Here is a 23,599-nt window from a genome sequence, read left to right as displayed (position 1 = left end):
GTCGGGTCAAGCCTCCGGTGTCTCAGTTTTCAGCAATGGGGAGGGAAAATGGAAGTATGTGATCGATCACCAACGCTTGATGGAAGTTTATCAAGGTACCAGCGGGTAAATAATATGGCAAGATCTCCATATCATGGTTCCGTTGCCACGGTAGCGAACAACCTCACAAGGGTATAAGAAGTAGTGTGATGTGTAATGCCTACGCCTTCAGTCTAAATGCTTGACTCAAGGCGACTGGAAGCCTTTCACCTTTCATTCGAGTGATGGTTCTTGCCTCTCACCTCGCCTTCCCCCTCCCCAGCATCACAAGAACTATCACAGTCGTAGACATTCGCGATGCGGCTCACCTTCTTGACATAGACAGCTGTTCTTCCCATCCTTACCCGTCTCGCCGCCGCCCAACTTCACTGCATGCCACCCTAGCCGGTCTCAAGTACTTCGGGAGCCGCAACCGACACCACCAGCCAGCATATCAGGGGGATCATGGACCATTACAATCGTAAATGCTACGCCTGAGAACGTGGTCCACGACGCCGCTGAATGGCGAGGGTGCCGGCTATAGACAGAATATCTTCTACAAGGTTTCGAGGGAGGAGTACCTCCGTCTTGCGTTTGCAACAGCCGTCGAAATCAACCAAAGTGTGAAGCTTTATTATTATGATGAAAACGCTATCAAGAGGTTCGCGTCCGTTAAGAAAAAGAGCGCGAGTAGGTTGATCAATATGCTCCGTGATGCCGGCCTGCGTGTTGACGGCGTAGGCATGCAAGCACATACCTATGCAGTGTACGCGGATAATCGCCCGACAGCGAAGGACTCTAGAGGAGATAATGGGGGGTACATGCAAGCGGGAGTGGCAGAAGGTGGCGTTTACGGAGCTGGATGTGAGGAAGACCATTTTGGTGAATGAGACGAGTCGAGAGTGGCAAAAGGATGGATATCAAAAGGTGGCGAAGGCGTGTGTGAAGGTCAAGGAGTGCGCGGGGATCACGCTTTAGGACTTTCATAATCCGTTTCATTAGATTCCGGATACGTTCCCAGGCAAGGAAACAGGCCTGTTCTGCTTTGACGATTTTAGCAACTATCCGGCGTATCTCGCGATGTATGGAGGCGTGCATGAAGGGTTCATTTGCCTTTGTGTCAGGCGTTCAAGGAGTATATGTTCACACATATCGGATCATGAAAGGAATATCACCTGTCCCATACAAACTTCCATGCTTTCCCATGCCTTGGGAATATCAGTAAAGATAACATTACAGATCTTCATCAAAGCCCGATTAGCTCAGCTGGTTAGAGCGTCGTACTAATATCAGTTTTCTGATATCAAGTCATGCGAAGGTCAACAGTTCAATCCTGTTATTGGGCACAACTCTTCAAAGCTTCCTTTTTGTTGGCTTTTGAGGATGACAAGGATGGCCTGTCGTGATGTTTCCACCTTTTTTTTTTTTTTTTTTTTTTTTTTTTTTTTTTTTTTTTTTTTCACATTCCCCCCCTCGCTATGCAGAGCACATAAGAACGCTTTTTCAAAGAACTCTTAACAGTAATAGGTCCGATGGTGTAGTTGGTTATCACGTCAGTCTAACACACTGAAGGTCCCCAGATCGAGCCTGGGTCGGATCAGATCTTTTGATGTTTTCTTTTTCTTTTTCTTCTTCCATGCTGTCAAGAGGCTGAAAACTAAACCCTACCTGTTCTTTGACTTTTCTTTTGTGTTACTTTGCTTTTTCCCTAAGGGACTATTCATCCCTTCTGTTGTGCTCCAAGTCAAGTGCCCAGTCCTAGTCCAAACTAAGCAAGAGTGGCATTGTCGTTGTGACGTTGCTCGACTATCTCGTTTGTGTCCTGTTGTACCGCGTATCTAACACGGAGAACTGAGATGGCATGTGAAAGCCGGCTTCTACGCGACCAGGGGTAAATCATCATCATTTCTTCCGATTGAACCATGATCAAGTTACCAATAGTCCATGCAGGTTCGTATAGTTCATGGCATCAAGCAAGGAGTGTGGGCTACCCGGCTGTGACTACTCCGGTGAAGAGTAGTTGGAAGATGTGATCCTGCCTCTGATATGTGTGCCACCCCAGCTTCTCTGACAATCCTGATTGATGTAGGGTAGCTTGGTATCATGATGGATGCCTGGTTTGTTCAGTTTTCTGAAAAGGCGATTTCAACATAATCTCATATAGCTTCGCTTCGATCCTCTGCTGACCAAAGGCGTCTACAGTTTTTCCCATGGATGGAAAGAAGGATCTTCTAGCTTTTGTGTTCGGTCCGCGTCTCGTTCTGATGAAGACACTGCGCTCACTGTTACATATTTTCTTGGTTTTCTCTCTTCTACCTTTTCATTCTCGTCACTCTGAATCTATGTTGTTTCTCTTTATCAACAATGCGGTTTGAGTCTGTCAACCTAAGAAGTCAAACTCTAAGACCTAGAATCTAGTTTGCTGCATCAGGCTTGACAACACTTCAGCTTTGCTCGAGAACACTCCTTATGAGTTTGATTGTCTTCAAGTCTATAAGACCAGGCCTGATTTCTTCTAGTAAGTGAGATCGCATTAAGGAGCAACATATCGTAATGGCTTAAGAACCCCAAAAGATTTACCGTCCTCCCTGATCTAAACCTGACTTGTTTGACGCCGATACCCGACCGCCTGGAAGGTTTTGCTGCAGAGTTTGGTCGGTTTCCTTCGGACTATACAACTAATTTACCACCCGCGTCTGATATATCTTTGATAGATGTTACTCTTGGCTAGCTTGGAAATTGGCTCTTCTTAATTGCCATTTCAATATGGCTCTACCACTGTAAAGCACGCAAGTGGGGATCACACAATGCACAGCTTTCTTACGACGCCGACGATCCTCTTGACGATATGGTAAATCAAGGCAAGTAATAATCTTGTCACGATATCGAATGGACAGGGGGTCTCGATTTTGTCTGATGCTGGTGTAAGTTACCCCCCCTCTCTCTCTCCTCCCTCTGAAATGTGTTTACCCACGGCACTGTGGGCTATTCTGCTCTCTAAGCTAGAGGGCATAGGTTTATGCCATCCATAATGTTATGACCATCTTGGCCACGCGTTTATCCGGCACATATGCCTTCTATGTTCTGCCTTGGGCGTGGAAGGAGTGGTGTGGAAAACCTCACGGTATTTGGAGGGGTCTTCTGCATTTCAACCCCTCCTGGAATGCAAACAGCTTGACAACTCGCTTCGCTCCTTCTGGAGTACTTCGGTCCTTTTTGCCTATAGCATGACCATCGCCCAAAAAAATACACAAGAAAAAAAAAACATACAACACCTGGGATTCGCTGGTCGTCACCGACCCAACTACTAGTCAAGCGATTGGTAGCTTATCTATGGGAGAGCGGACGGGATCCCGAGTTTTCTACCATCTGTGGTCGTATGTATTAGCTTTGGTTGTTTGATGAGGCTATACCCTCAGCGTTGCTTACCCGTTTGATGTTGGTCTGCTCCATCTTCTTCTACTACTTTTTCGACGGTATGCTGTATATCCCCTCCCATCTCTGTTAATATCATGATCGTGAACGACGTGACATAAACGGTTATCGGTAAATGTGACTTGTTCGCGGATCTCTTCCGATGCCATCACCTTCCAAAATGCTTCGGACTTGTAACGAAAACGGGAGGTAACGGTTGATACGAATTTCAATTCAGGAATCTCCTCCTTTGCTGTCTCCTTTTTTTTCTTCTTTCTTTCTTTCCTTTAAGGCTGGGCAGCCGCCGCCTTGTCTTTCTCTTCCTTCTCCTTAGCCTTCTGAGCCTTCTTGGCCTCTATTTGCTTCTGCTTCTCGAGCTTCTTGAGCTGGTTCTTGGTCAACTTCCCATCTCCGCCCTCAGCGGCCGCCTCCCCATCAGCGTTTTGCACCTGAGGCACCACAACAGGGGCGCGCGGGTTTCCATTCCACTTAAGAGGGCGTGTCGTCATGAATAGCTTGACAGCCTCGTCGTCGACCTTGGCTCTCCTTTCCTGGAAAGCGGCGACATATGTTTGAAGCTCCTTGATGCAGATTGCTTTGAGATCACCAGTCAACATTTCACCAGATTCGTAGGCAACGCGAATCTTCTCCAGCTCCTCGTCATCTTCAAGGAAGAAGCGCAAGTACTGGTAGGCAACGTCGACGTTAGTGTCACCTCCTTTCTCGCGGTGCTCCTCAACGGTGACCTTGCCACCCGAGAAGGCATATTTGTTGATTTTGTTCTTGATTTGATTGGGGGTATCTCTCATGAAAACTGTTTTGAAGGGTCAGCAACAGGTCCGGATAGAACACCGCAACAAGCCACGTGGTAGGTCCAGTCATGGTCTGCGCCTGCAGCAGTAGGGACAATGACTTACTAGCAGACTCGTCGACAGAAGCGGACATCTATACACGTGTCAATCAATGCCAAAATCAATTTTAGACAAAGGGACAAACTTCCAGTACGTACCTTTGTGCCGGGGCCCTGCAGAGCATCAAGGAAACGGGAGTGGATGAGGGCCGGCTTCGCGTACGAGATGTTGGAGTTCTTGTACTTTAAGCGAGCGGAGACATCTCTAGTCATTCTGAAGTAGGGATCCTGATCAATGGCGCAGGGAATGAGACAGGGAATAGCGACGGTCTTGGATTCATCTTCGCCGAAGATGTGGGGGAAGGACGACGCCCAACTGCTGGCACCCTGGATACTGCCGAAGTGAATGCGACCAATGTTGGTGCTGTCGTTGAAGCCGAAGATGGCGCGGGCCTGGTTAAGAGTGATGTGCTTGGACAGGCGCACAACGTTCTTGTAGAAGGCGCCGCCCATATACTGGAAATCGCTGAAGATGAAAGTCTTGTTGGGATCGAAGCCGACGGCGATGATGTCCTTGGCGTTGTTGCTGCAGTAGCCCTCAACCTCCTCAATCGTTCTCTTGTCGGAAAAGAGATACTTTTCGTCGTCGGTCATCATGATGACCAGAGGAACATCGAAGGTGTCTTGAAGCCATTTTGTGAACTCGAAGGGAATGGTGTGGCCAACGTGGACACTGTCGGAGGAAGGGCCGCGGCCGGTATAGAGGTAAAAGGGCTCGCCCTTCTCATAGCGGTCGAGGATAAGCTCAAGATCGCGGTGGGAGAAGACAATGCCTCTCCTGAGGAAGCGATGGGGCTTCTTGCCGGTGACCCTCTCGAGGCGATCGAGCAGGGCCTGGTCGATCTTCTTGGTGCCGAACTCCTCGATCAACTTGTTGTAATCGATGGCTTTGACAACGCCATCCTCGCCCACTTCGCCTTGGACCTGTTCGCGACGGAAGAGAGGCAGTCAGACCAGTGCGCCGTACATATGCAAAGTACACAGACCTAACCAGAACTGACATTGTATGGGTCCACTGTCTGCTTGGAGGCAGCGTGCTTCTCGATCGCATCGGGGATGGGCGACTCCTTGAGCGCTTCGGCGTTAACGTTGGTCGCCATGTTGAAAGATGTCTGCTGAGTGCTGGTGGCAATCCGGGGGTGTTGTCGAAAAGTCCTTCAAAAGGGAGCCTCTTTGGCTGACAGTGACTCAAGTGCGAACGGGTGGCTCGTCCAGGGGAACGAATTGCGACGACACCTCAGACGGCGGAACAGGCACACACGCTGCGGGGGGAGGGGCTGCAATGGAAAGCCATTCATCGCTTTCTGCCGTTCGGGATGTGGGGGGTCCAGACTGACATCAGATTGTTTCCGGCAGGCGGCTTCTTACGGCAAAATACAGCAAATTTCCGGCAGGCAATGCATAATGTATGGGGGAAAGACCCGCGCCGCGTAACGATCAATTGACCTAAGGAATCTGGGAACCCCTCCGTTTGCAAAGTGGGAGGAGCAGTTCCCACCGAGATTGACATCGATCCGACCTTGACATTAACACGGCCAGCTTTGGAAGCTATCTGAATGTCGCAAAGGTTTTCAGCCTGTCTGCAACCATGTTGGCGGCACCGTGGTTATGTCGGAGTTGCGCCCATTCGTTAAGGCGCTCGGGTGTCTTCGTTTCTCTTCAGCTTCGCAAAGCTAGCACAGGTGTGTACGCAGCATCCCAAGTGGAAGCATTTTTTCCTCCAGATTCTGATCGCAAGCCGTGGAATCCAATCTGCCGAGGGACACCTTCTGACGCGTCTCTTGTTGAAGCCAGCCAACCACTCGCAGGACTCCCACCTGTCCTCCTCGACCGAGCGCGAAAACTAGCCGCTGAGCACAAGCAATTGACGAAGCAACTCGAGAGCGAGTACGAGCCTACAGCCGCGAAGCGCGCCGGCGAAATCTCAAAAGTTGTCGCTGCCCTACAAGAGCTGGACAAGGCCAAGGCAGCACTGGATGAGCTCAATGGACTTCTGGAGTCAGACGACGCCGAGCTACGCCAGCTTGCTAACGACGATCTCGATGCAACCAAAAAGCACCTGGAAACTCTGGGGCTCAATCTTTCAGCGACCCTGACACCGAAGCACCCGTTTGCAGACATGCCATGTTTGATAGAACTCCATCCTGGGCCAGGAGGCACTGAAGGGCGCCACTTCGCCGACACCCTTTTCCGCATGTACCAGAAATATTGCGAGAACAAGGGTTATTCTGCGCGGGTGATCTCGTACCAGGAAGCCGAAGACCGTACGCCAGGCTTGGACGGTGAGGTTCCCATCTCGGAAGCCATCCTCGAAGTAACAGATCCCGGCGCCTTCGCAGCGTTCCGCGGAGAGGCGGGTATGCACCGCGTGCAACGTATTCCTGCGACCGAGAAGCAGGGACGCACTCACACAAGTGCAGTGGCAGTTTGGGTTTTGCCATCATTCCCCGAAAACAGCACCGATGCCGAGAACGACTTCAACAACCCGGAAAGTGACTTCTACGTTGATGCGACAGAAGTCAAATCAGAGAAGATGCGCGCGAGCGGTGCCGGCGGTCAGCACGTCAACAAGACAGAATCAGCTATTCGGCTGACCCATATCCCGACCGGTATCCAGGTCAGCATGCAAGATTCGCGATCGCAACAGCAGAACAGAGAAAGGGCTTGGCGCTTGCTGCGTTCGAGAATTGCGTCGCTAAGGCGAGAACAGAGAGAGGCGCAGGCAAAGGACCTGAGAGACAGTGTGCTGTCTCAGTCACAGATGTCGCGCGGTGATAAGATCAGGACGTATAACTACCAGCAGGACCGGTGTACAGATCATCGGAGTGGGCTGGATGTCCACAACCTCCCTAATGTCTTACAAGGCGGGGAGGTGTTGGATAAAGTCATCAACAGCGTGCAATCATGGCTAACAGCCATGGATATCCGAAACCTCATCGCTCAGGAAGAGGCGCAGGCTAGAGGAGCGGTGGGAGGATCTGATAAAAAGAAAAAAGGCGGAAAGTAAGGCCGAGTTCGGAGCGCATCTGAAGACGTCATACTCACCGCGCGCTACAAATACCAGCCACACACACATACATACACACACACAGGAGCCTGTGAATTTGTGTATGGAGGGTTTCTTTTTTTTATCTTTTTTTTTCGTGTAAAATACCCCTTCGCAACCAAACCACGGCTGGTCAGAATACCGACTCTATTCGATCGGGTTGGATCCCTTTGCGCAGTACCGCCTGGTCAAGCTTGATTTGCGCGGCGTCAAGCCTCGTTGGAACACTTACCAGCCCGGGAGCATAACCATCTTCATCAAGGGTCCAGGAACCTCGACACGGCACCGCGAGTTTGTACGATCGGCACCGTTGACAAAATTGAGCGAGCGATGGACAGGGGCCGGAGCGGACGTTTTCCGTTGACCAATCATTGCCCCAGACTTGTAAGTGACCTGCCATATTGGGATGGTGGCGGCCGTTGTGGACCGCCGCCGTGCAGTGTGCAGCATGCCCGGCGCTTCGTGAGCGTGGGGAACATTTCCATGGACGGACAGAGATTCATTGTATCGCAAGTCGCAAGTGAAACGCTGAAGTTGCATTCTGCCATTGAGATGTCCCGAGAGACGGAGAAAAACCAGATATTCGTCCCCTTGTCGCCAACTGCCGACGGAAACATAGCGAACCGATCGATAGACGACCCGGGATTCGGAACCGTAGTTTTCGATCTTTTGACTTCTTTTCTGTCCTAATGTACTTCTGCGCGAAATTTAGACGACTCCGCCATCGTCTGGGACCGTCCAGGACCGTCCGCATCTGCTCTGGAGAAAGTGAGTCTTTCGTTGCTCCAATGTTCCGTGTCCCTTGCCTGCGCCGCGGGACGGAGCTATGGTATTCCAAAGAATATTGGGGATGAGGTAATGTACTTCATGTACTTGCCAGGGATTGATGCGTACTCAATGACTCCAACAAAATGTGTGTGCTTCGTATTGGCTGATATCTCGGCAGCCCGGCTTTTTCATCGGGAGGTTGACGCAGTTCATGTCATCCTAGGCTGCCATTATCACCAACATTGCATTTCTTCAATAGTATGGCCGTCTCATCAACGTAGGCTTTCCATATCTTCTCTCTCCCTCCCTCGACTCGTTGATTCCAAGGTATGATGACGAAAATGCCCACTACCACACGGCGCACGTAACCCACCCCTCCCAAGATGCTGCACCAACGACACAATCAAACCTGCTGTGCAAGTCCGAGATCAGATGGTGCTACTTACTGGTCTGGTCCTGTCAACTTTTCTGTCTGACATGCGTGCCACTGTCTGCATGCCCATCCTACCTCAGTTGTGCCTCGCGACCAACAGCCTGGTTTTTCATTGCTTATATCCCAACATTTACGGAAATGGTGGTATCTCAACTTCCAGGACGGGTAGGTACTTCGGTATAGAGGAAAGGACGGGAACAGGATACACCGTGAAATTACAAGCAAACGTTGTGCGTGACAGACCGGGACCAACCACCCTTCCAAGCCCCATCCTCCTGTGACTTGTCCTCCCAACAGCGTTGATGCTTGAGGGATACCATGGACAGAGCTGGAAAGTGTAAAAAAACCATTGGACCTTTTGCTCCTGATTCTTTCTGTCATAACAGCATCATCAACTAGCAGAGGGACCAAAAAAAATGTCATCGGTTAAGCCTCTAAATATCCGAACCGTGAAAGCTCACAGTAGCACCAGCAAGAATGGAGGCGGTCTCGGAAGAAGGCTATTATTTGCCATGTCAGCGCGGAAGCTAGGCAGGGCGGAGTGGAACTCCAGCCTCAGATCACTTCCCTTTTCTGTTTAAACTAGGTGAAATTCTGATCTACACACACCATCCCTCGTCGATTTCCACGCCTATCGTTGCTTCCGTTGGGAACTTCAGGAACGAAGTAACTCAAAAGGAGGAAGCTCTGTTCTTGCCGGTCTAGTACTTCATGGTGAAACGCCCCCCCTCACTGCCTCACTTGTAAAACCTCTGGATTTTTCTTTATTTTTATCACCACCATCCTTCACCCTCTTCTTTATACTGCACGTGCCTTTTTTCCTGTTGTCGCTCGAAAGAAGCTGTCAGCACAAGATGCGTCTGACCGTACTAGTCTCGTCGCTACTCTTAGCGACAACTGCTACCGCTGGCGGTCCTAGCTTTGGCCAGGCTGAGAAGAAGTACCTAGAACATGTTGCCAACAGACTCAAGAACCACGCTGCGAAGGTCGAGGCTGCCCCGGTCGTCGAGCGTGATGTTGCTAAAGTTCAAGAACCCAAATTCCTGAATGACAACACCACAAGTGAGTTTTGATCCACTTTGGATGCAGCTCTGCTCATCAACTGACATGCATAAACACAGGGTTTGCCGTCGACGGGAAGAACATTCCTGATGTTGACTTTGATGTGGGAGAGTCCTATGCTGGCACCTTGCCCATCAGCCAGGACCCCGAGGAGAAGAGCGAGCTTTTCTGGTGGTTCTTCCCATCTACGAACCCCGCTGCTAAGAAGGAGATCCTGATATGGCTCAACGGTGGTGTAAGTTCACCCTTATCAAACCCTCAATATGAATACATCCGTCTAACAAACTATACTTTTGTAGCCCGGCTGCTCCTCACTGGAAGGTTTCCTCCAAGAAAACGGCCCGTTCCTCTGGCAGTATGGCACTTACAAGCCCGTCAAGAACCCCTGGAGCTGGCACACCCTGACCAACGTCATCTGGGTCGAGCAGCCCGTCGGCACCGGCTTCTCTACCGGCAACGTCACCGCCACTAGCGAGGAGGATGTTGCCGCTCAATTCATGGGTTTCTGGAAGAACTTCATCGACACCTTTGCCATGCAGGGCTACAAGGTGTACATCACCGGCGAATCCTATGCCGGCCTCTACTGCCCCTACATCGCCTCCGCCTTCCTTGACGCCAATGACAAGACCTACTACGACATGTCCGGCCTGATGATCTACGACCCCGTAATCTCGTGGGACGAAGTCGCCGAGCAGGTCCCTGTCGTCCAGTTCACCGAGTACTGGTCGGGACTCTTCCCCTTCAACGACACCTTCCGGGCGCACATCAAGTCGGTCGACGCCAAATGCGGCTATTCCGACTTCGTCTCGCAGTACCTGGTGTATCCGCCCAAGGGCCTACAGCCCTCCAAGCTGCCCGGTACCGATCAGACCGGCACCACGCGCGACGAATGCTGGGGACTGTTCTACGAGATCTTCGACGCCATTTTGCTGTTGAATCCGTGCTTCAACATCTACCAGGTGGCCACCACCTGTCCCCTGCTGTGGGACGTGCTTGGGTTTCCGGGATCGATGGGGTACCTGCCCGAGGGTGCCAAGGTGTATTTTGACCGAGACGACGTCAAGAAGGCAGTCCACGCGCCTGAAAACGTCAAGTGGTCCAGTTGCTCGGAGCAGAACGTGTTCGTGGGCGGACGTGACCGGTCGGAGCCGTCGAGCTTCCATGCCTTGCCGCATGTCATCGATGCGACCAAGAACGTGATCATCGGCCACGGCGCGCTGGATATGGTCCTGATCGCCAACGGCACCCTCCTGGGCATCCAAAACATGACTTGGGGCGGCAAGCTCGGGTTCCAGAACAAGCCCGACCAACCGTTTTATGTGCCGTACAACACCATGACGGACCTGTCGACGCTGGCGGCCGGCGGCGTGTTCGGATCCATGGGCAGCGAGCGAGGCTTGACCTGGGTACAGATCGACATGTCGGGCCACATGGTGCCGCAGTATGCGCCGTCGGCGGCGTACAGGCAGCTAGAGTTCTTGCTGGGCAGAGTCGACTGCTTGAACTGCACGGTCCCGTTCACGACGAACCCGGATGCGCCGCAGAGCCAGCAGCCCTTGGGCGAGGGGACGGCGCCTCAGAGCTGGAGTCAGTTCCCGGGGAAGACGGGGAAACAGCATGGAGGCGGAAGGGGCAGGTTCGTCAGGTGAAGGGGACGTAATGGTGATGAAGGTTATGATGGATGAAGTGTTCCGATACCAGTCGGCGAATGAGGAGAGGTTCAAAACGATCAAAATTTTTCTCTATGTTGCGCTGGAAACCGGTCAGCACGTTGTGGAACAGAACTTTGCCAGAAAACAAGATTGACAAAGAAATGCTGAACCGCAATGCATCACGCTTGTGTTGTAACGTCGTCAACGTCTTCATCATGTCTCCTTTTCGATTTCCTTTCGCACGATCAGTTCTTAGCCTTCCGTCAAGACCTATACGATATACATACACAATACACATCAGTGAGACATTCATTGTCAAAACCGTTTCTTTTCCATAACCGATACCAACACAGAGAGAGTGGAATAAAATAACACATAGGGTACACGCAGTCCCCTCATTCAGTTGGCTGACGCCGTAGTTGCTGGCCCCCTCCTTCACAAACTTCAAGAATGGGTACGCGGGTATATGCTCGCGTGTGAGCGTGTCGTGAGGATGACTTCCCTCATCGTATGCGACCCAGTGACAACACAGAACCTTACACCAACGCCATGCTAAAATCAACGACAATGTTGTAGTGTACAGCACGACACCAAGAAAGACAGCTCACAGAAATTGTGGCCTAACTCGTCTTGCGGTGCCGTGGAAAAGATGCGTCTTTCGTCCGCGTACTTCCACCGGGACTTCCTTGCCCAGATTGAGCAGAGGACAGGGTCGGATACGTCTCGGTGATACCCAATGGTGGACAAAGACGGTGGCAAGGGCAAGTAAACAAATCATAAGCTTTGGGAAAGGCCCCAGAGCACGACCGAAGGCCTAGATGGTCATTATAGCCCTAGCTCGGTAATTCGTTCAAGCCTTCTCCATGTTGCGTTCCCGTGCCATCTTTCTGAGCTCCAGGACGCCCATGATACCCGACTGGCGAAGTCGCTCGAGAATCAGCTTCATTCCCTCTCGGCTCTTGCCAAGTTGGTCTTGGGTCTTCTTCGACGCCAGGCTCTCGATGCTTCGTTGAATACCATGGGCGCCAAGCCGAGAAAAGAAGCCGCCCTTCTCTTGTTCAACTTCATGTGCGTGCAAGTGACCCAACTTGTCGCGAATGCGCTCCCCAAAGCGAGATCGAAAGACCACCGTCGTGGCAACGTCGGTCGTATTTCCATTCTCATTAGTGCTCGTTGGGATCGTATAGATCTGCTTCTCCACCACCGACAGAACGCCGGCAAAGTTCAGGTTCCGGCTCTCGGTCGACATCCAGCCCTCCTTCATGTCCACAACGCTGGTCTCCATGATATAGGACGCCTTCTCGGTCGTGGCACCGCCCGTAATGCTAGTGGGGAGCATCTTCATGATAGCAGGCGGCATACGCGACTTTTTGAGGTGGATGCGAGTCGTGTGCAGACGGCCGGTGGCCGGGTCGACATGCGATGAAAGGGTGTCGGTGCTCATGACATGCTGAGAAAAGGGATTGAGCTGCGGGGAGCAGTACCGGAGGAAGAAGGCGAGCGTGACGGTCGGGAAAGGATGGCTATAGGTATGGTTGGTAGTGTGCGTGAGAACCATTTTGACCGAGGAAGAGGGTGAGGATCGTTGCTATTGCCGTATGGAAGATTTCGGTACGTATCGACTTGTCCAGCAATGGGACTATGAAGCGCTCGAGTTTCGGATGACTGGTTCCTAGGGCTGGATGTGTATAGAAAGCACGGTTCGAAGCTAGGTAGGCTCGGGCGGATGGCCGACTCCAGATAGAACTGGTAAATGGCAGTGGCTTGTCGAAACGTGGGGAGTCTGGAATGAAGTCACTGGAGGTGGCGATGTTGTAATCGTGAACGTTGTCGGGACGAATCGTGTGTATTTATCTGTGAGAAGCGCAGCTCACGATCGCTGGTAAAGAGGTTTTGACATTGGAACGGAGCACGGCCACAGGAAGCTGTCAAATCCTCTTTTCCCAATTGCCGTGGTGCGATGATGGTAGTCTGAAGTTTTAGTACAGAGGTGCCTGCTGTAGGCTGTGGTAGGTAAGGTAGGAAAGTTGGGGAAGGAGGAGCAAAGATGGCTGACGCGGGGCCGGCAGGATTTGTAAACTTGGGAAAAAAAGGTAGGTACCTCTACTTAGTACCAAGCCAGAGCCGAGAGCGACGGAAAAGCGATGATGAAAGTGACCCGACGACGAACCGACGGGATGGGCCGATGGAGGAGCCACACTCCCGCGGCTAGGTAGAGGTAGTGTAGTTCTAGTGTACCTACAGGGCAGGTACCTAGGTAGGTACGACTGGACCCGATAAATACCGGTACGCTATGCTAACGGGCACCGCTTTTCCACTTTGCGGGAAAGGACTTTACTGCAGCGGCTCTGTAAGTACAGGGGAAGTGGAAATGGAAATGGAAGCAAGGTGCCCGCTGGGTTCTGTACCTACCTCTAGTGTCTGTAGATGCAGAGTGGAGAATCGTGAAAAGTGTTCTGTCGTGCAGCAGTGCTACAACAATATCGGAGTCGGGTGGCCAAAGCTGGACGTATAAAAAAAGAAAGAGAAAAGAGCCACAGATAAAATGAGGGGACTGTGCAACTCTGACGATCGTGGGCTCATTTTCTTCGAATGATCCAACGATATCGTCGAGCGTCTGACCATTCTCCTCGCGGGTGTGTAACACGGAACCAAGCTCCCACTGCTCGCTTTTTAACGCAAGAAACATCGTCATCATCATCATCATGCAATCCTCTCCACCTAGCACAAGCAGCTCCTGCAGCAATGCAATGCGCACTGCACCCTGCGATAACCCGGCCTGAACGTCCTCAATCGTGATATCGAAGGCGAACTGAAGAAAGAACAGACTGGAAAACCAGAGGTAACTTCAAACCCTGAGTGTGTGGTCATACCGACATGTTTTCACCGATTTAGTATGGGTGAGTCCATATCATCAAATGTTTGGTACCTTTCGTTGCTTCCGTGGGCTTCTGCTGGTGGTGTTTTCCACTGCCAGTCACTGCCAAGCAGTCTTCGGCTGGCCGCCAGTGCCGGGGTGCTTGGCTTAGTCATTTACATAGAATACATTAGTGTAGGGCACGGGCGCAACTTGAAAAGTGGGGAGGCACCCGTGTCTCGCTTCCTTCAAACGTCCGATGGGCTTTCACTACCTCTACACTTGCTCACTTGCCTCCTGCAATGCACAGGCTGCTTAGTCATTATATCCGTCCATTCAATAGGCGCCAGCGTATGACATTCCATTTCCATTTCAGCTGCCCCGAACCCTCCCGTTCATTTCTTCCTCCAGCAAAACTTTCAATCTGCGACACGACGGCGAATCAATCAGTTGGCCATCACAACTGCATCGGCCGACTTTCTATTTATCGATTCTTTTCTTTTCCCAGCGTCGCCGCGTCGCTCACCATTCGCGACAGGCTTGCTGCGATCCTTTACCATTCCATCAGCGCACCGAACGACAACCGACGATCTGAGCCGAACGTGACTTGCAACGCTTCACGATACCACAGCGAAAACCGACACAATATCAATCCAACCAACGCGTGACGGCGTCCCATCCTTCTGCCATCATTCAAATATCACCAGTCCGCTCTCATTTTGCTTTTGCTTCGCATACTGACAAATTTCGAAACTCGATATTTTCTGGCTGTTGGCTCGCTGGGCTGGCCTGGAAGGTGATCTGAGTCTCTGGCTGTGGCGCAATTGATTTGATATCTGGGACGGGATACAAGTGCGAGTCTTCCAACAGTACCATCCATCCCCCTTGAACGGGTTGTTGCAGTCTCGCTGGGTCTTTGTACTTTCCTTCTCTTTATCTGTCACTTTGTGTCTCTTCCTACGAGTACATTCAGAATTGACTCAGTCTAACTTCTGCAAATCCAAGAGCAAGAAAAACAGAGGAACAAGGAAACGAGCCTAATATTTTTGTTGAAAGGGGAGAAATTCGCTACCAGCTGAGACATTGCAGAAATCTTTCTACAAGCCCCAGCCCCCAACTCGTATCATACGTCAACATCGTTTAGGAGAGTCTTCTAATAGTACAGTGTTTGCCTTGGGCGCGGCGTCACTTCTGGATCCTGTTTGGCATCCCAGTTGCGCAACCTATGACCATTGCCTCCACAGCCAACATCGCATCAAGCTGAACCCATCATGGAGTCCTCAGTCTTCTTCAAGTTCAAGTCTAACAAAGAGCCCACCCGTGTGGAGTTCGACGGAACTGGCATATCCGTCTTCGAACTGAAACGTGAAATCATCCTGAAAAGTGCGCTCGGCGATGGCACTGATTTCGACCTCATTATCGCTGCCGACGAGGGCATGAAGGAAGGTGAGTACCAACCAAGTGGGATTCAAAATGACTATGCCCAGAACGCTGACACGGGTCCAGTTTACGATGATGATACAACCATTATTCCACGATCAACCACGGTCATTGCTCGCCGCATGCCCGCCAAGGTACAGGGTAGGGGAGGAGCTGCTCGCTATGTCTCGGGCAAAATGCCCGTACACGCTAAGAACTCATCGCGCAAAGAACAGCCGATCGTCAAGGCCTTGGCTAAGCCAGTCGCCAATCCAGTCGTGCAGCTTAACAGTGCCATGACTGAGGAAGAGAAGATGGCAGCTGTCTTCCAAGCTCAGACCGAGAATTTCACCGCGAGGGAGGAGGAAATGGCTACGTACGTACACTTTCCATCGCCCATAGATAACCGCCAAATGTGTTGATACTAACTTGGATGTTTAGGCAGCAATATGTTGCTAAGTCTGGCCCCAAGAAACCTGCCAACGTCCCTGACCATGACCCTCCGCAGGGATACATTTGCTACAGGTGTGGCGAGAAGGGTCACTGGATCCAACTGTGCCCAACTAACGACAACCCCGACTATGACAACCGGCCCCGCGTGAAGCGGACTACCGGCATTCCCAAATCCTTCCTCAAGACAGTAGACAAAGCAACGGCCCTAGGCCAGACTGGGGACAGTGACGAAACCAAGACCCCGTCTGGCATCATGGTCAATGCCGACGGAGAGTTCGTCATTGCCGAGCCTGACAAGGCTTCATGGGAACAGTTTCAGGCTAAGGCCAAGTCGAATTCTGCAGCCCAAAAGGCTACTCCTGAGGGAGATAAGGAGATTCAGGAGCGTGGGCTGGAGTGCCCCATCGACCACAAGTTGTTCATAGACCCAATGAAGACACCGTGTTGTGAGAAGACGTATTGCAATGATTGCATTACCAACGCCCTCATTGAGAGCGACTTCATTTGCCCTGGCTGCAAGTCCGATGGCATACTTATCGATGACTTGAAGGCGGATGAGGAGGCAGTTGAGAAGATCAAGGCTTTCCTTGCAGAAAAGAATAGTAAGGCGAAAGAAGGGTCCCAAAGCCCTGGCAGCCCCAACAGCCCGACAGCCGCAAAGTCTCCGACATCTACCGACGCTCCTGCCGTCCAAACCACTACTGAGGAAACCAAGCCAAAATCAGAATCCCCGACTCCGACAGATACTGCACCATCTGCATCGCAGCAAGCCTCGCAGCAACAGACATCACAAGCGTCAAGTGCAGCATCGATGCAATCCGGCTCCACCGGCCAGACAACGCCACCAACACAGGCTAACCGGGAAGAGCGAAGTCAGCAAGTTTCGAAGAAGCGCCCTGCCGAACATGCCCTGGAGAACCCCAAGATCCCAAAGGCGCCCAAGGCCATGCAGCAGAAGGCCCAACAAACCCAGCAGCAAGCCATGATGGAGCAAATGATGGGCGGAATGCCTGGTATGCCTGGCATGAATGGCATGAATGCTATGAACTGCATGCCGCAAATGTTCCCGGCCATGCCCATGATGGGTAACTTTGGCGGTATGGGAATGCCCAACATGAACATGGGCATGATGAACCACATGATGAATCCGATGTTGGCCGGCGGGATGGGACCTGGCTTCCCATCCATGAACGGCGGGATGGGACCAGGTGGTTTCCCCGGTGGCCCCGGCGGAATGCCCAATGGCAACAATCCCGGAATGTGGAACAATGGCGGCATGGGCATGAATGGCCACGGCGGCGTTCCGAACGGCCCTAACATGGGTGGCACCATGCGACCAGGCGGTGGCAGAATGAACGTTATGAATCAAGCAGCCGGCATGGGCATGCATAATGGTGGCGGCTATCAGGACCAGCAGCACCAATTCAAGAATTTTTCTCATCAGCCCGCTGACGATGACGATGCCTACTTCAGGAAACCCGTCAACCCGCACCGTCACCAGAACCGCCAAAGGCGGGTTCGACCGAGTGATTACCGGGAGCTGTAAGGGATGCCATAGGTACCCATGGTTCTAAAGCAGGAGCAAGACAAGCAGCAAAGAAAACAAAAACACCCGGCATGATAGTCATCAGCACAGTCCCCGGCTTCGAATTTTACTCACACCACAACACAATACCCTCCCTATACGTGGTACATATTACAACCACCCAAACTGCATATACGACCACATGCATGTCCTTCGAAGAGGGAAACGCGGCAACGTTAAGCAGAATTACTCAACGAAAATACCCAGATGAGAAAGCCACGAGACATGGATGGCCGAAGGAACGGCCAGCCGGTATTTATTCGCACTCACTTTTTTGATTTCCTGATTTCCTGAGAGCATTAGAGGCGTTTTTTGTTTTGTTTTGGTTTTTGCTTTTCTGGACTTGATCTCGAAACTATCACGGAAGGACTGGATGGGTGGGTGGAAGGTTGGCTGGCGGGCAGGATGGTTACGCAAAGGCACCGTGGGGCGTGAGAGGCGTATATATGTGATGGATGGATGGATAGAAGGATATGATGGCATGCAAACGAAACATCTAGGGGAAAGGAAAATGACGGCAAATAATGGACGTTATGAAAAAGAGAAGGACGGTTGCCCGGGGACAGGGACTTGAGCGACAGCTGTTGCTCTCTTTATTGATGATGGTTGGGATGATGGTTGGAGGGATCACGACAGCGGAGGAGAATGTCAGCATGAACCGACTCCCGCGCTTCCCTTATGCTTTCTCTAAATAGGCAATGGACGACCTACGGACTTGACGTACCGTAATTCTTTCGCTTGCGCCGTCATTTATAGCTGCCTGATTTTGCTGCATGTGTTACTCGATCTAGATTGCTTTCGAGGGCTAGGAATTATAACAGAAACAGTTTTTTTATCTCTTTTATCGATACTTGCCTCTCGGATGTTCTGTGTGTACTACGGTGTTGCATCTCCAAATACGGCTTGAAGTGAATTAACTCTCGGCGCAGTGACTAGATCCAAAAGCATCTCCCCATGACGGCTTCAGTTCTCTGGTTATCGACCAGGCAAAAATGAAGGGAAAATTCTTGAATTATCATTATTACATCTTTTATATTACCATGCCTCCTATTGTGGCGGCACAAACGGCTTAACCAACATTTCGCTAAACTTCTCCAGTTTCTCCTTACCACGGACCTCCTCCACGAGCAGCGGCATCTTGACAACGTTGAACTCGTCGTACAGCTCCTCGATCTGATCCAGGTACTTCTTTTGCATCTTCCTGCGGGCCGTGCACTGCTCGCAGTCTGACCCGGGCTTGGGAAACAGGAGCTGGTTGACCACGATGCTGTGGGTGTCGATCCCATAGCTGGCCAGCTCCTGGATCATGCGCTCCGTCTCGTACAGCGACAGGAATTCGGGGATGCACACGCACACGAACGTGGTCAGGCGCTCATCTTTGAACTGTGTGTTCACCTCTGAAATGGTGGCCCGCAACGTCTCGAGCTTCTCCATCATCTCGTTCAGGTTCTGGCCGTTGGGCAGCGTGCCGTTGGAGCCAAGGAAGCCGTTGAGCAAGGGGCCGTATTGCGAAGACAGCTGCGAGACCTTGGCCAGAGCCTTCTCGAGGACCGAGGGAAACTGCAGGAAGCGCAGCGTGTGGCCGGTCGGCGCCGTGTCGAAGATGATGGTCTCGTACGAGAGCGACTTGACTTGCTTGAGGACTTCGGCGAAGGACATGGCTTCATCAATACCGGGAATCTATGGCAGACTCAAGAGTCAGCATGTGTCATCCATCTAGCGCCTGATTATGTCACGCAATGCGCAAGGGATCCAAGGTCAACAACGTACCGCAAACGCCAAATCCTGCATCATGCCGCCCACACCACCCATATCACCAGCACCCTCATTCTCGCCCTGGCCAGCCAGGAGATCCTGGATGCTACCGTTGGGGTCAATCTCCATCGCGCTCAGGTTGTCGAAACCATCAATCAGACGCGCCTCCTTGCCAAACTTTTGGCTAAAGGCATCACTGAGATTGTGGGCGGGGTCGGTCGAGATGAGCAAGACCGAACGGCGAACCTTGGCCAGCTGGATGGCCAGACTGCACGACGTTGTCGTCTTGCCGACACCACCCTTGCCGCCGACGAAAATCCAGCGCAGCGAGCGCTGGTCGAGAATCGACTGGAGCGTGGGCTCCATGTGGTCGTCGTCGGCATTTATGACTGCGGTAGACATGATGATTGATGTTGGAGCTTGGCACTTTGCGCTTTTGGTATTACGATGATGGTTGTTGTTTCGGAAGAGATTAGATATGGCGTTCCACCGAACGGGTCGAGGTGAACTGCGCAGGTGTGCTGTTGTGTCAGGGGCGCCCGAACGAACGGAGGAGTGAGGTCTGGAATCAGTTCGAATCGCAAAGTCGACCTCCTTTTGGGACGCGATGTCGGGTTCAGTTGGGGTCACCACACCTCATCCCTCGTCCCCTCCAGTGAGAAGGGACAACGTCACTGGCCGTTGGTGGGGTAGCTGCCCTGTATCTCTGGCGCTAGGGACGGGCAGAGCGCCCCTGTGCCTTATCGTAGAAACCTTCTATGGTAGCGCACAGGTACATAGGTACCTACCTAGCGCTTTCCCTCACTGATAAAAGCAGCAGCGTTCATGGGTGTGTAAACAAACCCCTGAATAGGGCAGAAGTTGATCTTCGTTCCCTTAGCAATTCAGCTTCTCGCAGAGGGCCCGAGGGAACGCGTGGTTATCCGGCCCTATAAGGTGGAGAACCATCTAAACGTGAACAGTAGTGTACACATCTCACTTCTTCTCCTTCTCGGGTGCGGATGGCATCGTGATGTGCCGCAATATGACCACGAGGATCGCCATGGCAAGCATCAGTATGGCAGACGCGATACATAGACCCCTTGCTACCTCACAGGAAGACACGCCTACCTATCTCTGGCCAAGCTCACCGGCTCCGGAAGCTATATCTGGGACCAGAACAGTATGAAGTAGGTACATGGTTTCAACGCCAATGGACAACCTGTGAAGATGTTCATCTAGGCTTGAGCAGATATGGGATTTTGTCCAGATGGATTCCTGTCATGTACAGATTAGTAAGCCACAGAGATCAAAAAGGGCCCAGCGCCGTTGAGGTCATGTTCTCACTTTGCGGGGTATTCCTTAGTCCCGGGGGAGGTTCACCCACCACGCTTTGTTCTGTCCTTCTTATAGCTGTTCCGCGGTACACAATATCCTGGACGTCTAGATGTGAAACTGCAGGCTCAAGATCCCCGGCGTGGCAGCCAACACAATGCAGGATACAAGATTGAATGGTTGATCCAGTACACTACCTCAAAAGGTCTCCGTCCCCGCATCCGTCCTGGTCCGAACAAGAGTTTCGGAGGCACATCCGAAGGCCATGCGCACTATATATATGGGCACCACTGCAATGCGCGTCCCCTGGTTTGAGCCTCAATTACTTTCCATTAGACGATCAGCCAGAACCAGAAAGGCTCGAGCCTCGCCCGCCCTCATTTGCCGTGGCCCACCGGCTGTGCGCTATTCTGACCGCCGTGGCATCGATGACCTTGGTGGGTGGGCAGCGCTAAGTAACAGGGATGAAGCCGTTGAGCTTCCAAACTGCAGGCCTAATATTGCCATTCATGGTTGAGGAGACAGTCCAGCCTTGACAAAACCCGCTACCGTGACTTTTTTTTTTTTTTTTTTTTTTTTTTTTTCTTTTTTCTCTTCCACCCAGAGTAATAAAATCTGACCTGTCTTTGGGACGATACTATCCTCTTACTGAGTCTTATACTACCTCACAGCTCACGATATCGGAATCCCGGACCAAAGTCTCGTTTCACGGCAGCAGCGAGGCAACACCTACTCAGCAGACCGTGAACCAAATCCACCGAGCGACTACAGTGCAGAAGAGACAACAGGATACCTCTACCCATCTCAGCCATCACTTTGTGAAGTTTACGGCATCTACGGGCATCTGGAGGCATTAGTGTCACACTGCCACTCACTCACTGGCTGACATCGAGATACACGCAGCACAGTCCAGCCAAAGACTTTGGGGAAGGGTAGGGTGTCGTCTTGAAGACAAAGCTTCAGCTCCGAGCCGACACCTTTGTTGTTAACTGAGCGGCAACTGCTAGCGAGAAGGAAGACGCGAGAGACAAGGTTCCTGCTCCTACACTCAGGATGGTGGACCGCAAGCCTTCGGAAGCTGCGCCGACCACGAGCGGAAGACAGTCTCATGCGATTCCTGCAGCATCATTCCGTGCGTGCGCCACCTTTTCGTTTTACCTACCAGCTTATCTCTTGAACTACATCACATGTTTTCCAACCTTGATACCAATCTTTCTATCACGAACTATACTTATTTGCCTCGAAGCCTGTTCTTTTGCTACACCTCTCCCAACAAGTCATGATTCCATATAACTGCTAGAAACGGGCCGCGAGTCTGACCTGTAATGGACCAACCAGCAACCCATAACTCGCCGAGGACATGGCTCATAACGTCTGCGCTCACGCCACTCGCTATCCGGCTGATACGTCAGCTCCTGGCGCACGGCGACTACATAGTCGCCTGCCTACCACCACAGGAGATTGAGCACGAAGACCGCAGTGCCGAATTCCGTGAGCTCATCAACGAATGTAAGAGCAACCGCAAAGATCGTGAGGGATGGAAGGACCGGATCCGCCCCATCCGGTGTGATAGCCGCGTCATGGGCCAGTGCGGCGCTGCCGTCGCCGAAGCCGTCCAAATATTCGGGAGGATTGACATTATGCTGTGTTGTAGAGCTGAAGGTAAGTGGATCGCGAATATAGCTACATGTCCAGACGATGGATGACCCGCTGATTCTTGTTGTGATTCTATAGCCGTTGTGGGGACGGTTGAGGAACTATCAACCAACCCTGCGACGCAGAACCTGGTGAGGGACCAGTTCGAGACTGTCTACTTCTCGCAGGTGAACTTTATCAAGGCTGCCTTACCGCAGCTCAGAGCGCAACACACAGGCCATATCATGGTTCTGACCAGCATTGGTGGCCACATTGGGACACCAGGCATGTCCTTTTACACAGCTGCCGTCTGGGCACTCGAGGGCTTCTGTGACTCGCTTGCATATGAGATTGCGCCCTTCAACATCAAGATGACGATTGTGCAGCCCAATAAGGAAATCCTAAGCCTAACCAACAAGCTCATATTCTCGCCGCCACTACCCCAGTACGAGGCCGACCTGAATCCGGCTCCAAATATTCGGGATGTCCTGTCCACCGTCCTGAACTCGAACCCGGACACGTACATTGAGCAAAGCGAAGACGAGATACAGTTCCGCTACCCGAAACTTCCGCCCGCCACCTTGGACAAGCTGGTCATGGAGACGGTGCATGCCTTGACAGCCATTGGCGGACACGAGAACCCGCCGGCAAGGCATATCGTTGGGTTCGAAGGTGCGATTGCCGTCAAAGAAAAGCTCAAGACGGTGACGGAGGAGCTGGAAGACTTTGTTGAAGTCAGTCTGGCCGTGGACATCTTTGACAGCGAGCTCACAGCCGAGGCAAGGAAGGGTAGGTCAGAAATGGAGGATACACAAGGCATGGGAGTGGGAGAGATTCCATCGAGTGCGGGAATGGGTGGCTTTCCTGGTATGGGACCAATGTCATGAAAGTGTTGGGCTCTTTAACTTTAAACTAAGGCGAAGTGTGATGGTGAAAAGCTAGGTAGTCAAGGTGGGAATAGAACATGATACTACCTATTTCCTCGCTTCTATGAGTCAAGAACGTGGATCCCATTCCGTCTTGATTCAAAGAACTTCTGGTCAGCATGGGTAGCTTGGAAGGCAATGTCACGAGGCTTTCTGCGATTCCTATTAACAGGAGTTGGTATTTTTGTTGCTGTGAGGAATACCGTTACCCGGAAGTGCTTCCGGACCTTTGCTGGGATTTCACTCCACTTCTCGGCCGGGGCGGCCGGAATGATCCCCGGAAGGAAAGGCGGGGGAATTGAAGTGCTGGAGCTGCCCGTTCAGAGCTTGGGCCGCCTCAGCACAGTATACC

At 51.9% G+C, this 23,599-nt stretch overlaps 9 protein-coding genes and 2 non-coding genes across 11 annotated transcripts; 8 read left to right on the top strand and 3 right to left on the bottom strand.

The window, feature by feature from the left end:
- Window positions 1-236: 236 nt before the first annotated feature.
- On the top strand, window positions 237-996 carry B0T23DRAFT_435194 (uncharacterized protein; the record flags this gene model as incomplete). The annotated part of the gene is made up of 2 exons (XM_062840523.1): window positions 237-755; window positions 808-996. Exons 1-2 carry the CDS (start codon window positions 504-506, stop codon window positions 994-996), a joined length of 441 nt encoding a protein of 146 aa, XP_062697533.1. The 5' UTR covers window positions 237-503.
- Window positions 997-1,269: 273 nt separating this feature from the next.
- B0T23DRAFT_t41 lies at window positions 1,270-1,364 on the top strand. Its single transcript has one exon. It is a non-coding gene; the product is annotated as a tRNA-Ile (tRNA).
- A 180-nt stretch (window positions 1,365-1,544) lies between these two features.
- Window positions 1,545-1,618, top strand: B0T23DRAFT_t42. Its single transcript has one exon. It is a non-coding gene; the product is annotated as a tRNA-Val (tRNA).
- Window positions 1,619-3,307: 1,689 nt separating this feature from the next.
- On the bottom strand, window positions 3,308-5,619 carry B0T23DRAFT_370963 (uncharacterized protein). The gene is made up of 5 exons (XM_062836623.1): window positions 5,344-5,619; window positions 4,442-5,266; window positions 4,350-4,377; window positions 3,448-4,246; window positions 3,308-3,387 (listed from the first exon to the last, which is right to left on the bottom strand). The coding sequence occupies exons 1-4, from the start codon at window positions 5,440-5,442 to the stop codon at window positions 3,720-3,722; spliced, it is 1,479 nt and encodes a 492-aa protein (XP_062697532.1). The 5' UTR covers window positions 5,443-5,619; the 3' UTR covers window positions 3,308-3,387; window positions 3,448-3,719.
- Window positions 5,620-5,794: 175 nt separating this feature from the next.
- On the top strand, window positions 5,795-7,534 carry B0T23DRAFT_28938 (uncharacterized protein). The gene is made up of 2 exons (XM_062834266.1): window positions 5,795-6,024; window positions 6,133-7,534. The coding sequence occupies exons 1-2, from the start codon at window positions 5,931-5,933 to the stop codon at window positions 7,347-7,349; spliced, it is 1,311 nt and encodes a 436-aa protein (XP_062697531.1). The 5' UTR covers window positions 5,795-5,930; the 3' UTR covers window positions 7,350-7,534.
- Window positions 7,535-9,307: 1,773 nt separating this feature from the next.
- B0T23DRAFT_28920 (putative serine-TYPE carboxypeptidase F precursor) lies at window positions 9,308-11,389 on the top strand. The gene is made up of 3 exons (XM_062834264.1): window positions 9,308-9,651; window positions 9,711-9,886; window positions 9,951-11,389. Exons 1-3 carry the CDS (start codon window positions 9,444-9,446, stop codon window positions 11,298-11,300), a joined length of 1,734 nt encoding a protein of 577 aa, XP_062697530.1. The 5' UTR covers window positions 9,308-9,443; the 3' UTR covers window positions 11,301-11,389.
- Window positions 11,390-11,753: 364 nt separating this feature from the next.
- B0T23DRAFT_28909 (PRELI-like family-domain-containing protein) lies at window positions 11,754-13,266 on the bottom strand. Its single transcript, XM_062834262.1, has 2 exons — window positions 13,255-13,266; window positions 11,754-13,182 (listed from the first exon to the last, which is right to left on the bottom strand). The coding sequence occupies exon 2, from the start codon at window positions 12,859-12,861 to the stop codon at window positions 12,154-12,156; it is 708 nt and encodes a 235-aa protein (XP_062697529.1). The 5' UTR covers window positions 12,862-13,182; window positions 13,255-13,266; the 3' UTR covers window positions 11,754-12,153.
- Window positions 13,267-15,172: 1,906 nt separating this feature from the next.
- B0T23DRAFT_28840 (DWNN domain-containing protein) lies at window positions 15,173-17,691 on the top strand. The gene is made up of 3 exons (XM_062834261.1): window positions 15,173-15,606; window positions 15,667-15,955; window positions 16,021-17,691. The coding sequence occupies exons 1-3, from the start codon at window positions 15,432-15,434 to the stop codon at window positions 17,576-17,578; spliced, it is 2,022 nt and encodes a 673-aa protein (XP_062697528.1). The 5' UTR covers window positions 15,173-15,431; the 3' UTR covers window positions 17,579-17,691.
- An 828-nt stretch (window positions 17,692-18,519) lies between these two features.
- Window positions 18,520-20,046, bottom strand: B0T23DRAFT_350541 (putative arsenite translocating ATPase). Its single transcript, XM_062836057.1, has 2 exons — window positions 19,388-20,046; window positions 18,520-19,297 (listed from the first exon to the last, which is right to left on the bottom strand). The coding sequence occupies exons 1-2, from the start codon at window positions 19,772-19,774 to the stop codon at window positions 18,665-18,667; spliced, it is 1,020 nt and encodes a 339-aa protein (XP_062697527.1). The 5' UTR covers window positions 19,775-20,046; the 3' UTR covers window positions 18,520-18,664.
- A 561-nt stretch (window positions 20,047-20,607) lies between these two features.
- B0T23DRAFT_370954 (uncharacterized protein) lies at window positions 20,608-21,260 on the top strand. The gene is made up of 2 exons (XM_062836622.1): window positions 20,608-20,646; window positions 20,718-21,260. The coding sequence occupies exon 2, from the start codon at window positions 20,863-20,865 to the stop codon at window positions 21,139-21,141; it is 279 nt and encodes a 92-aa protein (XP_062697526.1). The 5' UTR covers window positions 20,608-20,646; window positions 20,718-20,862; the 3' UTR covers window positions 21,142-21,260.
- A 751-nt stretch (window positions 21,261-22,011) lies between these two features.
- On the top strand, window positions 22,012-23,208 carry B0T23DRAFT_392440 (uncharacterized protein; the record flags this gene model as incomplete). Its single annotated transcript, XM_062838003.1, has 2 exons — window positions 22,012-22,348; window positions 22,421-23,208. 2 exons carry the CDS (start codon window positions 22,012-22,014, stop codon window positions 23,206-23,208), a joined length of 1,125 nt encoding a protein of 374 aa, XP_062697525.1.
- Window positions 23,209-23,599: the final 391 nt, after the last annotated feature.

Source organism: Neurospora hispaniola (genome assembly GCF_033458365.1).
Source record: "Neurospora hispaniola strain FGSC 10403 chromosome Unknown B0T23scaffold_1, whole genome shotgun sequence".
Lineage (NCBI taxonomy): Eukaryota > Fungi > Ascomycota > Sordariomycetes > Sordariales > Sordariaceae > Neurospora > Neurospora hispaniola.
This window is presented reverse-complemented; position numbering and strand designations above follow the sequence as displayed.

What these genes read in the sequence shown, in the direction of transcription:
- B0T23DRAFT_370963 (XM_062836623.1), bottom strand. Translation starts at nt 5,442, where the DNA reads ATGGCGACCAACGTTAACGCCGAAGCGCTCAAGGAGTCGCCCATCCCC. An exon ending in AGACAGTGGACCCATACAAT is followed by an intron (nt 5,267 to 5,343) that starts GTCAGTTCTGGT and finishes CGTCGCGAACAG; the next exon opens with GTCCAAGGCGAAGTGGGCGA. An exon ending in TTCTGTCGACGAGTCTGCTA is followed by an intron (nt 4,247 to 4,349) that starts GTAAGTCATTGT and finishes CCTTCAAAACAG; the next exon opens with TTTTCATGAGAGATACCCCC.
- B0T23DRAFT_28840 (XM_062834261.1), top strand. Translation starts at nt 15,432, where the DNA reads ATGGAGTCCTCAGTCTTCTTCAAGTTCAAGTCTAACAAAGAGCCCACC. An exon ending in CGACGAGGGCATGAAGGAAG is followed by an intron (nt 15,607 to 15,666) that starts GTGAGTACCAAC and finishes ACACGGGTCCAG; the next exon opens with TTTACGATGATGATACAACC. An exon ending in AGGGAGGAGGAAATGGCTAC is followed by an intron (nt 15,956 to 16,020) that starts GTACGTACACTT and finishes TTGGATGTTTAG; the next exon opens with GCAGCAATATGTTGCTAAGT.
- B0T23DRAFT_370954 (XM_062836622.1), top strand. Translation starts at nt 20,863, where the DNA reads ATGGTTGATCCAGTACACTACCTCAAAAGGTCTCCGTCCCCGCATCCG.
- B0T23DRAFT_350541 (XM_062836057.1), bottom strand. Translation starts at nt 19,774, where the DNA reads ATGTCTACCGCAGTCATAAATGCCGACGACGACCACATGGAGCCCACG. An exon ending in TGCAGGATTTGGCGTTTGCG is followed by an intron (nt 19,298 to 19,387) that starts GTACGTTGTTGA and finishes AGTCTGCCATAG; the next exon opens with ATTCCCGGTATTGATGAAGC.
- B0T23DRAFT_28909 (XM_062834262.1), bottom strand. Translation starts at nt 12,861, where the DNA reads ATGGTTCTCACGCACACTACCAACCATACCTATAGCCATCCTTTCCCG.
- B0T23DRAFT_28920 (XM_062834264.1), top strand. Translation starts at nt 9,444, where the DNA reads ATGCGTCTGACCGTACTAGTCTCGTCGCTACTCTTAGCGACAACTGCT. An exon ending in CCTGAATGACAACACCACAA is followed by an intron (nt 9,652 to 9,710) that starts GTGAGTTTTGAT and finishes GCATAAACACAG; the next exon opens with GGTTTGCCGTCGACGGGAAG. An exon ending in TGATATGGCTCAACGGTGGT is followed by an intron (nt 9,887 to 9,950) that starts GTAAGTTCACCC and finishes ATACTTTTGTAG; the next exon opens with CCCGGCTGCTCCTCACTGGA.
- B0T23DRAFT_28938 (XM_062834266.1), top strand. Translation starts at nt 5,931, where the DNA reads ATGTTGGCGGCACCGTGGTTATGTCGGAGTTGCGCCCATTCGTTAAGG. An exon ending in GCTTCGCAAAGCTAGCACAG is followed by an intron (nt 6,025 to 6,132) that starts GTGTGTACGCAG and finishes CTCTTGTTGAAG; the next exon opens with CCAGCCAACCACTCGCAGGA.